The 14,687-nt window shown below is 40.3% G+C and overlaps 1 protein-coding gene across 1 annotated transcript in view; it reads left to right on the forward strand.

Moving 5' to 3' along the window:
- Positions 1 to 14,687, forward strand: part of LOC128861892 (neuropeptides capa receptor) — an 86,072-nt gene that overhangs the window by 14,908 nt on the left and 56,477 nt on the right. Inside the window, exons 2-3 of the mRNA XM_054100269.1 lie at positions 3,533 to 3,675; positions 10,847 to 10,992. Coding sequence (XP_053956244.1) covers positions 3,533 to 3,675; positions 10,847 to 10,992 — 289 coding nt within the window. The remainder of the gene's footprint in view (positions 1 to 3,532; positions 3,676 to 10,846; positions 10,993 to 14,687) is intronic.

The following is a 14,687-nucleotide window of genomic DNA, read 5'->3' on the forward strand; positions in this document are numbered from 1 at the left end:
AAGATCAATATGTATGTCTCTTTTTAGTGTCGCTTTTTCGTTTCATCGAGTCTCAAATCACTTCCAACGATTCTAAAGAAGTTTTCATTTCAAAAACGTATGCACATCGGAGTAATCTATGCATAATTATTAGCGAACATACATACATTTTTTTAGACTTTATTTTGTTGGATGTAGGCGAATATAGATGCCGGGGGCCGTTGTAGTCAAATGGGTTGGTGTGTGACTTCTGAATAATCGAATGCAGGTTTCCCAATTTTCATAAGCATCATGCTTGTTTGTTGATATAGCCGCCGAAATTAAAACATTATTCAACGCCCAATTGAAGTGGCCCAAGCTGAGTAACGAAAACCAAGCGAATGGTTGTTTGCCTTCAATTGGAGAGCCAATTGGACCTTGAAAGTAAGAAATCTGAGATTCCTATGCAAAATTCTCATCAGACTGGTTTCGAAATGTATTTTGTCAATCTTCCTTGATAAGGTTTCGTGCACCCTGCGCCAAATTCGCGTCGGTACCGACATTGAGTGTGAAAGAACTAGCTAACTTGGTACACAAATTACTTGTATTTGTACTTATACCCGCTTATTCATAAATTATTTAAAAACAAACTTACTATCAGCACAGATTTTTAAGTTCGCAATCCCTTTATTAACTAAAATGTTGGGTGGAGTAAAGAGTTCAAAACATATTTTCCACTTTATTAACGACGTTGAAATTAACATATACCTATTTAATACAAAAAAAATGAGCCACTCTATCGGAAGATGTTTTAATTTTTGCAAATGACACTTGTGAATTATTGCACTATATAGTCAGTATACCTCCAGTATAATATATAAATATGTTACAAAATCGACACGACCATTAGCTACAGAAATATTTCAACTAGTATGGTGTAGATCAACCTTTACTAGAAGGAAAGCCTTCAACATGGGCAGGAGTTGGCGTGACATACTATTTTAAGTTTCATTTTGTGCAAGTAATGTTCGACTGAACTTAAATCTGAAATTTGTTTATTTCGAGCTCCGAAAACAGCTCTTGCCCCTGTGAGCAAAGCACAAATTACTTTCTTATAATTTTTAACTGAAATCCTAACGATATGCTGGCAAGTTATTGTATTCCAAAACCTAACTTACAGATTTTTCCCTAAGGCTTGATTGAGGTCACTACAATGTCACCGTTCATAACGCCATCAATGAAGGGCAAAGATCCGCTCCGAGGATACTTAACGGTTCTTATGACTCATGAACCTTTAAATCTTTCTCCTCGAAATCGTTGAGCGCAGAATATATTTTTGGCGCAGCGTAAATTAAATTTACTCTCAACTGATCACACCACACTTTTCCATTGCTTTAAAGTTCAATTTTGATGCGCTCTTGTCCACTCCAATCCTTTGAGCTACAGTTTCTGTGTGAACGGCGATTTTTTGACTAGTGGTCTACCGGAAAGCCCGAACTATTGAAGCATTCTCAATAACGGACCCTGTAAATATTTGTTTTTTCAATATATCTTCTTATTTTAATATCACTTTTAAAACGATCTTTAATACTCCTCGGTGTATAAAATTGTCTGACAGTCTCGACGTCTTCGCGGCGGTCCTTTCTGCTACCGTTATATACGGTTTTTGTGGTATCTTTTTTTAAGCAAAGTTCTCACTGTTCTCACTGTATCATAGCCGATTTAAAAATCAAAATCAAATTCAGCAGAAAATGTTCAATGGTAAGGTGTATTTGCTCACTGGTGTATACTTATATAATCTCGATCGCAGTAAATATTTATTTTAATATTTTGACTTCAATGCCACTTGGTGCGTTTCATTTTTGCAAATTCTATAAACTCTGAATATCAACCACATCGGGTCATAAATAAGATTTTTATAAATATCTCGACACCAGCGCTACCTTATTTGTTGGCGCGTTAATCGCTTACGTGAATTTGGCCGAGTTTAAGAAAGCGCGCCAGTCGTTTCTTTATCATGCCATGTGAAACCAAGTCCTTCTCCACCTGATATCTCCAACGCAACTTCTTCTTCCTCTACTACCACCAGCTGGTACCGCATCGAATACTTTCAGAGCTGGAGCATTTGTTTCGATTCGAACAACAAGACCTAGCCAACGTAACCGTTGATTTCACAGGTCAACAACGTTTTGTTCTAGGAAAGTGTAGGGTCATTTTCGAAGTCATTTTTTGCGTACAATCCTAATCTTTCACAAACATGGAGACTTGAAAATGCGATATCTCAGTGAAAAATTAAGATATTTGAGCAAACTCAACGGCATTTAAAAGAGGAAGACTTATGATTTAAAAAACCATGTCTACTTTTTTATAAAGAGCAAAATCTTTGTAGCTACATAACCTCAAAAATGGGCAAAAACAGCGATTTTTGCACTTTTAGGTTAGGATATCTCAAAATCCTGACGTGATAGAGCAATTTAAACCCCGGATTCGGACTCTACGCAAAAAATTACTTCGGAAATGACACTACAATTTTATAGAACATTCCGAACCCATTTTTTTTTGCAGACCTGTGTTTTTTTTCGCTGCAATATGTCTATGTCTATGTCGTCGTAAAGCTCATCATTCCATCACTTGCGATATTTGCCGTCGCGAACTTGCAAAGGTCCAAAAATATTCCGCAGAATCTTTCTCTCAAACACTCTAGTGACATCTCATTGTCATCGTCTAAGCTTCTGCGCCATACGTTGTTAGGACGGGCCCGATGAGAGCCTAGTAGAGTATTAATTTTGTTCTTTACTTAGTCCAAAGTAGCACTTGTTGGCAAGAGACATTCTCCGTTTGATTTAAAGGCTGACATTGATCGATGTTAATGCTGGTTACTAGATAAACGAAGTCTCTTACAACCTGCAAATCGTAACTGTCAACAGTGACATGGGTAGCGTTGCGCGAGTATTGTTTGTTTGATGACAGGAGATACTTCGGTTTGTCCTCGTTCACCACCCATTCACCACCCAACTAACAGCGCGGTTGTTAAGGACGATGAAGTCAATATCATCGACATAAGACAAGAATTCTACGCTCTTATAGAATATTGTGCCTGAGCGATTAAGTTCTGCGGCTGGTACGATCCTCTCCAAGATCAGGTTAAAGAAGTCACACGAGAGCGAGTCACCCTGTCTCGTTTAGTATCAAACGGCTCGGCGCTGGTATTGATCAGCGTCATTTTGTATAGCCGTATGTATTTGTACAGTACATTTGATATGTATGTACATTAGGTTTTCGCCAAAAACGGTTGCCGTTCCCACCGGAATTATAAAATTTATTATATTTCAAGACTGAAGTCAAACTATTTCCGAAAAATATTAAGATTTACGTGAGCTGGAACGGGTTGGAAATACCTCTCAATACCGAGTTTTTTAGAAATAAAATTAGTATAAAAATCGCCTCAGATGATAAAAATGTTTAAAATTTTTATAAATTTTAGTTGGCTCTAATTAAACATATCTCCGTACACACCTCACTTTTCATATTGCTGATACATAATTAAAATTGCATACCTTTCTATTAATTACAGGACTTCATGACGGTAATGAACTACTGGGATACATTGGTGGTCTTTGCAGTACCATTTACAACAATTTTTGTATTGAACACAATTACGGCTTGTAGAGTATGGAAGTTTGCAACTATTCGGCGTTCGCTAACAATGCAAAAGAGGTAATTTGTAAAGAGTTTACACGAAAAAATACGCACCCTCTTTGTAAATTTAGACTTTTAAACAGAATCGTGATTTAATTTTAATAAATTTCGAAAACTACTAGCTGCTATACTCGTATGTACCAGTATGCACATACCTACATATGCCATAATTAAATTAGCAGATTAAATGAAGTATGCAATTTCTTCTATTTATCATCTAGCACTCTCGGCGTTTCGCGGAAGATTTAGATGGTTCTCAAATATTCTGCGGAGTTCAAAGAGAAGTGAAGCTAGCAACCACACCACCGTTCCAATCACTGATTCTCCCACCCTCTATAGTTTCTCAAGACTCTAGTAGAATGGGCGAACTATGTCCGAACAATTAGAAAATTGTTCGGGTGTTTTTGTGTACTTCAACTACAATACAATGGAATGTATTTGCTAATAAAAATCTGACCAGACAATTCAATGTCTTTGCAGCCTAGTACCCAGAATACAAAAATACCACTAACTTTATTAATGAATTCCATTGTCTGGCAAAAACTAAAGTTTATAAGTTAGTTTAACTTAATTTCTGACATTTCAGTTGTAAACACAGACCGCCAGTTGTGATCAATACCAGATGTATCTAGAACCACTTCTTCTTCTTAATTGGCGCGATAACCGCTTACGCGATTTTGGCCGAGTTTCACAAAGCGCGCCAGTCGTTTCTTTCTCGTGCTAACCGGCGCCAATTGGACACACCAAGTGAAGCCAAGTCCTTCTCCACCTGATCTTTCCAACGCAGAGGAGGCCTTCCTCTTCCTCTACTACCACCAGCTGGTACCGCATCGAATACTTTCAAAGCCGGAGCGTTTGTATCCATTCGGACGACATGACCCAGCCAACGAAGCCGCTGGATCTTTATTCGCTGCGCTATGTCTATGTCGTCGTAAAGCTCATACAGCTCATCGTTCCATCGTCTGCGATATTCGCCGTTGCCAACGTGCAAAGGTCCAAAAATCTTACGCAGAATATTTCTCTCGAACACTCCAAGCGTCGCTTCATCGGATGTTGTCATCGTCCAAGCTTCTGCGCCATACGTTAGGACGGGCATGATGAGAGTCTTGTAGAGTGTTAGTTTTGTTCGTCGAGAGAGGACTTTACTGCTCAGTTGCCTACTTAGTCCAAAGTAGCACTTGTTGGCAAGAGAGATTCTACGTTGGATTTCAAGGCTGACATTGTTATCGGTGTTAATGCTGGTTCCTAAATAAACGAAGTCTTTTACAACCTCAAAATTATAACTGTCAACAGTGACGTGAGTGCCGATACGCGAGTGCGCCGACTGTTTGTTTGAAGACAGGAGATACTTCGTTTTGTCCTCGTTCACCACCAAGCCCATTCGCTTTGCCTCTTTATCCAGTTTGGAGAAGGCAGAACTCACAGCGCGGTTGTTAAGGCCGATGATATCAATATCATCGGCATACGCCAACAATTGTACGCTCTTATAAAATATTGTGCCTGAGCGATTAAGTTCTGCGGCTCGTACGATGCTCTCCAACATCAGGTTAAAGAAGTCACACGACAGGGAGTCACCCTGTCTGAAACCTCGTTTGGTATCAAACGGCTCGGAGAGGTCCTTCCCAATTCTGACGGTGCTGCTGGTGTTGAGCAACGTCATCTTACACAGCCGTATTAGTTTTGCGGGGATACCAAATTCAGACATAGCGGCATACAGGTAACTCCTTTCCGTACTGTCGAATGCAGCTTTGAAGTCGACGAAAAGATGGTGTGTGTCGATTCTCCTTTCATGGGTCTTTTCCAAGATTTGGCGTATTGTGAATATTTGGTCGATGGTAGACTTTCCAGGTCTGAAGCCACACTGATAAGGTCCAATCAGTTGGTTGACGGTGGGCTTCAGCCTTTCACACAATACGCTCGCTAGGACCTTATAGGCGATATTTAGAAGACTAATCCCGCGGTAATTGGCACAAATTGCAGGATCGCCCTTCTTATGGATTGGGCAGAGCACACTTAAATTCCAATCGGCAGGCATGCTTTCATCCGACCATATTTTGCATAGGAGTTGATGCATGCACCTTACCAGCTCCTCGCCGCCATGTTTGAATAGCTCAGTCGGCAGTCCGTCAGCGCCCGCGGCTTTGTTGTTCTTTAGCCGTGATATTGCTATTCTCACCTCGTCATGGTCGGGTAACGGAACGACAATTCCGTCGTCAACGATTGGGGTATCGGGATCTTCACATTCTCTATGACATGCGCAGCTGTCCCCGTTTAACAGGTTCGAGAAGTGTTCCCTCCATAATTTAAGATTGCTCTGTACGTCAGTCACCAGATCGCCGTCTTTGTTCTTACAGGAAAACGCCCCGGTCTTAAAACCTTCTGTAAGCCGCCGAACTTTCTGGTAGAATTTTCGGGCGTTGTTCCTATTGGCCAGCATCTCAAGCTCCTCGCACTCACGTATTTCGGCCTCTCGTTTCTTCTGTCGGATAATACGTCTCTCTTCCTTTTTCAGGTCTCTGTAGCGATCCCACATGGCTCGCGTTGCGCCCGATCGCAGCGTGGCTCTATAGGCAGCATCCTTTCTTTCTGCGGCAGCATGACATTCCTCGTCGTACCAATTGTTTTTTCGGGCTCGCCGGAATCCGATTTCTTCTTCGGCGGCGGTACGTAGGGAGCGAGAAATGTTGCTCCATTGCTCGCGCATGCCGGTTTGTTGGGCAGTGCTCTCCGAGAGCAGGAGTGAGAGTCGAGTGGCGAATCTTCTGGCTGTCTGTTGTGATTGCAGCTTTTCGATGTCGAACATTCTTTGCGCAGGTAGATGTACGTTTTTTGCTGCACAGAGGCGTGTGCGCAGTTTGGCTGCAACAAGGTAATGATCCGAGTCGATGTTGGGTCCTCGGATCGTACGTACATCTAATACACTAGAAGCGTGTCTTCCATCTATCACAACATGATCGATCTGGTTTCGCGTTTTTCGATCAGGAGACAGCCAGGTAGCTTGGTGGATTTTTTTATGCTGGAATCTGGTGCTGCAGACTACCATGTTTCGGGCCCCGGCGAAGTCGATCAGCCTCTGTCCGTTACCGGATGTTTCGTTGTGCAGGCTGAATTTTCCGACTGTGGGACCAAAAATTCCCTCCTTGCCCACCCTGGCGTTGAAGTCGCCAAGCACGATTTTTATGTCGTGGCGGGGGCAGCGCTCATAGGAACGTTCCAAGCGCTCATAGAAGGAATCTTTGGTCGCATCGTCCTTCTCTTCCGTCGGGGCGTGGGCGCAAATTAGCGATATGTTAAAAAAACGCGCTTTGATGCGGATTGTTGCGAGACGCTCGTCCACCGGAGTGAACGACAGTACTTGGCGACGAAGTCTCTCTCCCACAACAAATCCGACACCGAATTTGCGCTCCTTTACATGGCAGCTGTAGTAGACGTCGCAAGGTCCTATGTTTTTCTTACCTTGCCCCGTCCATCGCATCTCTTGGATGGCAGTGATGTCAGCCTTTACTCTCACGAGGACATCAACCAGCCGGGCAGAGGCACCTTCCCCATTAAGGGACCGGACATTCCAGGTGCATGCCCTCAAATCATATTCCTTATTTCGTTTGCAGGGGTCGTCATCAGTAAAGGCAGTTCTCATCCGAGGCTTTGCAGTTCTTTTCATTGGGGGGGATTTTTAAGTGGCGGGTCCCAAACCCAGCGCACAACCAGCTATCCTGGAATGTTTCGCCTTCTCACGTTAGCTCACTCCCGAACGGGTGTTCGGAAGCTACCCAGAGGATACGTGGGCTAATCCCGGCCGTTGTGAGCTGCTTGAACCATATGTAGAAGAATCGTCCTGGCCACTCCCAAGTGAATGGCGATCAGTAACTTTCCCCACTTGCGTGGACTTCTACACATGGAACCATCCTCTAGAACCACTACTCTTCTTAAAACAGTCCATGGAGGCAATGAGCCTGAGCTGAATTCACTTCGAAATCCTATACCCGTTTTTTCTATAAGAAATCTAATTAAAACTTGGTTATTTCCAGAACCATAAGAGAAGTACCGAAGCTTATATTCTTATCTGCCTTCTCGTTGCCTGGTGAGCCTATGCGCTCCGGTACGTCTAACTGAGGAACGAACTGCTGTGCTATCACGCTAAGAAATATGCGGTAATTTTTTACTATTTATTACCAAAATGATTGTGACGGAGTTAGGCTTCTTAGGAACAACTGAGTTGTTTGAATATATGCATATATTTTGTTTAATGTGACAAAAGTTGATCATAAACTGTCTACAGCTTCTAGATGCTAGTTTGGACTGACATGACATTTGAGTGTCATTTACCAAATTTTGGATGGCGATGCTATACTATGCAAGTTGTATGGTTTTAAATAAAGCCACCTTTCCTTCATAAAGCCACCCAAATGATTTATTAACTTGTACTAGAATCCGTGAATTCACGGCGTCACCCCAGAGCTTTGACATATTCTGATTATAAAGGTTCTCTCTAGAAGTTAAGCAATAAACAATTTTATTTATTGTGCTTAGCCAATATTTTTCTAATTACAAATAATTTCTGTTAACAGATTTGAGTTTTATAAGAGGAACGCAGGAAGGTGAGATATTCTCACCATTACTGTGGAGCCTACTAGTTGATAGCCTGCTGAAAGAAGTGAAATATGGTATATTGTCGAGAAAAGCAGCACATCAATGAATGATATATTGGAGTCTCGAGTAAAAAAATTGACTGATTTTTCAACAAATTTTCCTTGTGGTGAAACAAACTAAGACGATGTTAAAAATATAAAAAATAAAAACCGAAAATATAGGAAGATAACCTAATCACCCAAGGATGATAGATTTACAAAGTCGGCTCTTCTGGTGAAAAAGAAAATTGTGAGTAGAGCTTCCGCTACCACGTCACTTAGAAGATTCAACAGCCCAACTCTGCGCAATCATTTCACACATATTCACACACTCGTCCAATAAGTCGTTGTTCAGACGACAACGAAGTGTCATTGGTTGATTATTTTCATTCATCACCAACACAATCTCTACTTATTTGTTAACAATTCCCAAGTGCCGTCACTCCATCAGCTGATTCTGACAAATTTTTCTTCTTTCAATCTTTTCACCATGTTAATCACCCTTTGTAGCAGATGAAGCGCGCAAGGAAATGTCACACTTCGCTCATGTAGCAGACCAATTGGAGAAAAATTGAAGACGGAACCGACAAAAATATACTCGTTTATACAGCCACAGTCAAACTAATTATCTACAATGACTTAGTAATAGGACTATGAATAAGTTCGTGCGGTTTTTTTTTCGAAATTTGAAACTTTATTGACGTAAAATGGTTAGAAATTTAATATTCAAAATATTGTCCATCGCTTACTACTACTTTTTCCCATCTTTCTGGCAATTCACGGATTCCCTTTGTGAAAAATTCGGTCGGTTTTGCCGCAATCCACGAATCGATCCATTTTTTGACTTCATCGTAATTACGGAAGTGCTGGTCAGCCAGGCCATGTTGCATCGATCGGAAGAGATAGTAATCGGATGGCGCAAGGTCTGGACTATACGGCGGGTGGGGTAGGACATCCCATTTGAGCGTTTCTAAGTATGTTTTGACCACTTGTGCAACATGTGGCCGAGCATTGTCATGTTGCAAAATAACTTTGTCGTGTCTATCGGCGTATTGCGGCCGTTTTTCTCGCAGTGCTCGGCTCAAACGCATCAATTGTCGTCGGTAGACATCCCCCGTAATCGTTTCATTCGGTTTCAGTAGCTCATAATACACAACACCCAGCTGGTCCCACCAGATACACAGCATAACCTTCAGGCCATGAATATTCTGCGCCGACGTCGATGTTGAAGCATGGCCAGGGTATCCATACGTTGCCCGACGTTTTGGATTGTCGTAATGGACCCACTTTTCATCGCCAGTCACAATTCGATGCAAAAAACCCTTTCTTTTGTGCCGTTGAAGCAGTTGTTCGCATGCCATAAAACGGCGTTCAACGTCTCTTGGCTTCAATTCATACGGCACCCAATGGCCTACCTTTCGGATCATTCCCATGGCTTTTAAACGTTTGGAAATGGTTGATTGATCAACTCCCAAAGTTTTTGCAACCTCTTCTTGCGTTTGAGCCGGATCTTGATCGAGCAATTCCTCCAATTCGGTATCCATGAACTTTGGCGGCGCACCCTCGCGTTCTTCGTCTTCCAAGCCAAAATCACCACTTTTAAAGCGTGCAAACCACTTCTGGCACGTTCGCTCAGATAGAGCATGCTCACCATAAACTTCCACCAAGATACGATGACTTTCGGCTGCTTTTTTCTTCATATTAAAATAATGAAGAAGAATTCCCCGCAAAAACACATTATTTGGCACGAAATTCGACATTTTCAAGTGTGGTAAAAATATTGTTGTTTACGCTTCAAATAAAAAACTTATACTGACGTTTGTGCCTTACGACAGTAGCTCTCCAATGAATGTTTGGAAATGTGGATCGATGGAATAATAATCAAGTTACGCCATCTGTTGTAAAACCGCACGAACTTATAAATAGACCTATTAGTATAATGGGATGTGCTTGTGAAAGGAATTCGCGTCACTATTAATAACGAGGGCAATGGAGGCTGCAGCTGAACTTCATTTACTTCCTTAGTATCCTTTAGAGGATCATATCCTTCTACGCTATTGTTCCTATTCAACTGGACGATGAAATTTCGTTTCACAACTTGGTGCTAGGTTAATATATCTACCGATGTAGAAGCGTTCAACCGCGTTCGGAAAATTCTACAGCAATTTTTCGCTAGAGTTTTCTGTAGCTCCTCGAATCCTCTTTGCATGGAATAGCTCTTCTTGCTATTTATTTATTTTGCATTCACGATACACAATACTGCCAATTAACTGCATTTTAACATTCGACTTCTCGAGTGCCACTCTCTGTTGCGCAGGCGGCGGTGCAGCTCTTGACTACTTTGAGAAAATCTCATTTAGCTTGCATGCTAAAGCAAATAAAGATTAGCTGGCATTCTTAATTTTCAAAACTGAACTTCATCATAACAAGTACTACCAGTAACTATTACTGCTTATAAATATTTTGGTATTTGTAAATTTATTTCTATATGTACATACATATAAATGTGAAAACACGTTTAATAATATTAAAACTCATTTTCGTTATTTATCCTATTTCAGAAAAACACAGCAGGTGTCTAAAGATGCACTAACGTCATCGACATATCGGTCATCATCAGTGAAGCGCCAAAAATCAACATCCACATACAGCACTTCACTTAATAATGAAAATCAGGCGGATGTCAGAGTATTACAGAGAAAATCAGGTGAGCTCAAATACTGCAGAGGCCAAAAAAGTAACAAAATTTTTTTTTGGAAATAAATCATTTGAAGAAATAGGGCTTAGTTACTCACAAAATCCCCTAGAATCGCTAAAAGGAAGTTTCAACTTTAGGGGTAGTTTTTCCATTAAAAATCGGAATAAAACTTTATATTATAAGGAAGTATATAACCGAAGGCTTCTCTCTAGTAATTTTTCTAGCATAGCCTTGCGGGTAAATTTTTTTAAACTTATTCCCTTACATAACTGATATATTTAAAAGAAAAGCTAAATCGTACCACAATTAAAGGGTGATTTTTTAGCTATTATCTTTTTAAACAGTTGGTTTAAACAGCTGACGCACGTTTCGTGTTTTGTTTCACTGTCAAACATCTTCAGTTTGGTCTTTAATTTAACCATGAATCGTCTTACAAACGAACAACTCTTGCAAATCATTGTATTTTATTATAAAAAATGCGTGTTCTGTTAAGAAAGTTTATCGCGCGCTTCTTCCATTTTATGGTCGGTTTAATCGACCCACTGAAGCGGCTATTCGAGCTATTGTGACTAAATTTAGAACCAAATTTACATTTTTGGACATCAAACCACCAACACGCTTACGTAGAGTGCGAACGGAAGAAAATGTCGCAGCTGTATCGGCCAGTATTAATGATGACCATCAATTATCGATTCGTCGCCGTTCGCAGCAATTGGGCCTCTCATACTCAACAACGTGGAAAGGATTTAGGTGTGAAGCCTTTCAAAATACAGCTGGTGCAAGAATTGAAGCCGAACGACCTACCGCAACGCAGAATTTTTGGTGAATGGGCTCTTGGAAAGTTGGCCGAAGATCCACTTTGAAAAATCCATTGAAAATTGTGTTCAGCGACGAAGCTCATTTTTGGATCAATGGGTACGTAAATAAGCAGAATTGTCGATTTTGGAGTGAAGATCAGCCAGAAGAATTGCAAGAGCTACCAATGTATCCAGAAAAGGACACAGTTTGGTGCGGTTTATGGGCTGGAGGTATCATTGGACCGTACTTCTTCAAAGATCCCGCGAATCGTAACGTAACTGTGAATGGTGAGCGCTACCGTGAAATGATATCCAATTTTTTGTTTGCCCAAAATGCAAGAGCTTGACTTGCAGGACATGTGGTTTCAACAAGACGGTGCCACATGCCACACAGCACGCGTAACAATGGACTTGATGAGAGCCGAGTTCGGTGAACATTTTATTTCACGTTCGGGGCCTGTTAATTGGCCACCCAGATCGTGCGATGTAAGACTCACACCGAAGCAACGTCTGCAAATTGTTGAAATTTATTTTAAAAACCAATGTTGAAACGCCATCGTATCCAGAAAAAAATCTCTGTTTATTTCGAGGTTGAAAGTAGTTACGAAACATAAAAAGTTATCAAAATATATCTACATATGTATATACAGCGCAGTCTCTCCCAACAGACACCCATAAGCGGACTCTTTTCTCAGTACTACCACAAATCTATAAGAATTTTTTTTTTTAATTTTTTCTCTTGAACAGGCAAACCTTCTCATAACATATTACTAACTTGCTTTTAAATTTTCTTATGAACGGACACCAGCCGTAAGCGCACAAATTTTGTTCAGTCCGTTAGGTGCTCGCTTAAGAGGGAATACACTACACATAGGTAATTCAAACTATTTTTTGGTGTGCAATGTGATTGTTGAATACTATAACATTCTAATATTATAAGTAGGTTAGTTCAAAAGTAAGAAAGCAAACAAAAGAAAAAACATAAAATAATTTGAATTTTTAAATAAAATTTTTTTTTTTTTTTTTATTCACGAAAAATTCACGCATTCTTCTCCTTCCAATCAAATTCCAATTTGCGGATAGTACCTCCGATAGTACATCTGCCTTCAATATAGAATCGGGAGTCACTCAGAAGTTTTCTCTAGATTAGCCAATCTATCTATATGGCTAAAATTGCCGTATACTGCTAGTGTTTTTCAGGCAGAAGTCTTTGCGATTCTGCAGACATGCAGCCTTAGAGAATGTGGGAAAGAGGGATATTAACATTTTTTTAATAATCAAGCTGCGATCAAGGATCTGGCGACGCCATGATGCAGATCCAAACAGGTCAGGTTCTTGGGAATCCACGCCATTAAATTTCCAAACTCATAACTGGGTTTACCGGTCATTGAACCATCAGCGACCAGGCAGAAAAGCTAGATTTACCATTTAACCCCCATTGCAGAAGTTGTGGGAAAATGAGACTGTTGAACACTTTCTCTTTAAATGTCTGGGTTTGGCAATTAAATAATTCTGGACACTGCGAGTTCTTTTATTCGACAGCTTTCAGCAGTTTTCCAACCTAAATCCCATCAATCTTTTCCATTACATCAACAGCTCTGGCTGGCTGTAGATATCTGCCTGTTAGAGGTCTCCTAATGATATCAAAACGGCGCTTTAGTGCTACTTGGGGAGTGCCAGACTGGTACTTCAATAATTTCTCCTATCTACTTATTTACACGTATTCTATTTATCCTCCATTAACTTCATACTATGTATGGGATGATTTTCCGAAACCTCCGCTGAATATTATTCTACAGCTTTTGGTGAAGAACTAACGCACTAACTTCGCTTTGCGTAAGTAATTCTTCATGCAAAATATAGGACGATCGTTCATCTAAGGTGCCTATCGCACCAGGTAGTCAAATTTGGATCTTCATAAACAAGATGAGATATTTACTGAACGATTTCTGGTATTGTTGCACTTTTCGGACGCTCACTACGTAGTTTCTTGAACTGCAGCGTTTGTGCGTCGATTGGAATGCACGAACAGATTTCTTTAACACTTCTACCATTTTTTTTACGACTTTAAGTTTTCGCTAAGCTTTCCAAGACAAAAAATTGTATCAGTCCATAATATTCGGTTATTTTTATTGTAGAAATTTCACTGACACGTCAACTTCAAATGGCTTGTAAACAAAGTATGAAAGGTAAACATTCAAAATGGCGTATACATTTCAATCACTCTATTGGTTAAACCGCACGCATACAGGGCTGCTTTGGTGCCCTCAACACTTAACTTCTCAAAGGGATATACAGCGGCACCGAGATGCTTGTGTTCGGGAATTGTGGTTTTTTTCTGCTTTTACAATCTCGAAATTTCTCCAAATACTGCTCAAAAACGTGTGAACGTCAAAGTTGTGCCGTCGTTTTGAATACTCTTCAACCAAGTTATTTAAATTGAAATGAGAAAATTCAAAAGAAGTGTTAGCATACCACCACAACTTCATAAAACAAACGGGAAGAGAGTGTCATGCCCACACAAAAACAATTCGCTTAATTACTTTAAAAAATGTGTTTAATTAAAATATAATTGTTTGCAAAATCATTTAAAGGAAACCAAATAAAAGCGATCATTTCGCTTTTGGCAACACTTTCGCCATCTATACAAATTATAACTTTCTTAGTAAATGCATTGCACATAGTGCATATGTGCAATATATGTATGTATGAACGTACGCTTTATAATTCGTATCCAGTGTCCAATATTAAATCACCATAGCATAATTTGTCCTATTTATATTTGCTTTTACGAGTATTCGCTGTTAAACGAACATTCATCTTTTTGCAATAAACATCCCTTATTAAATTGGCGGTTTCAAAAAACATTCACACGCATTAGAAACCGTAGTGAATGTGCTATGGTTT

Source organism: Anastrepha ludens, chromosome 4, assembly GCF_028408465.1.
Source record: "Anastrepha ludens isolate Willacy chromosome 4, idAnaLude1.1, whole genome shotgun sequence".
In the NCBI taxonomy this organism is placed as follows: Eukaryota; Metazoa; Arthropoda; class Insecta; order Diptera; family Tephritidae; genus Anastrepha; species Anastrepha ludens.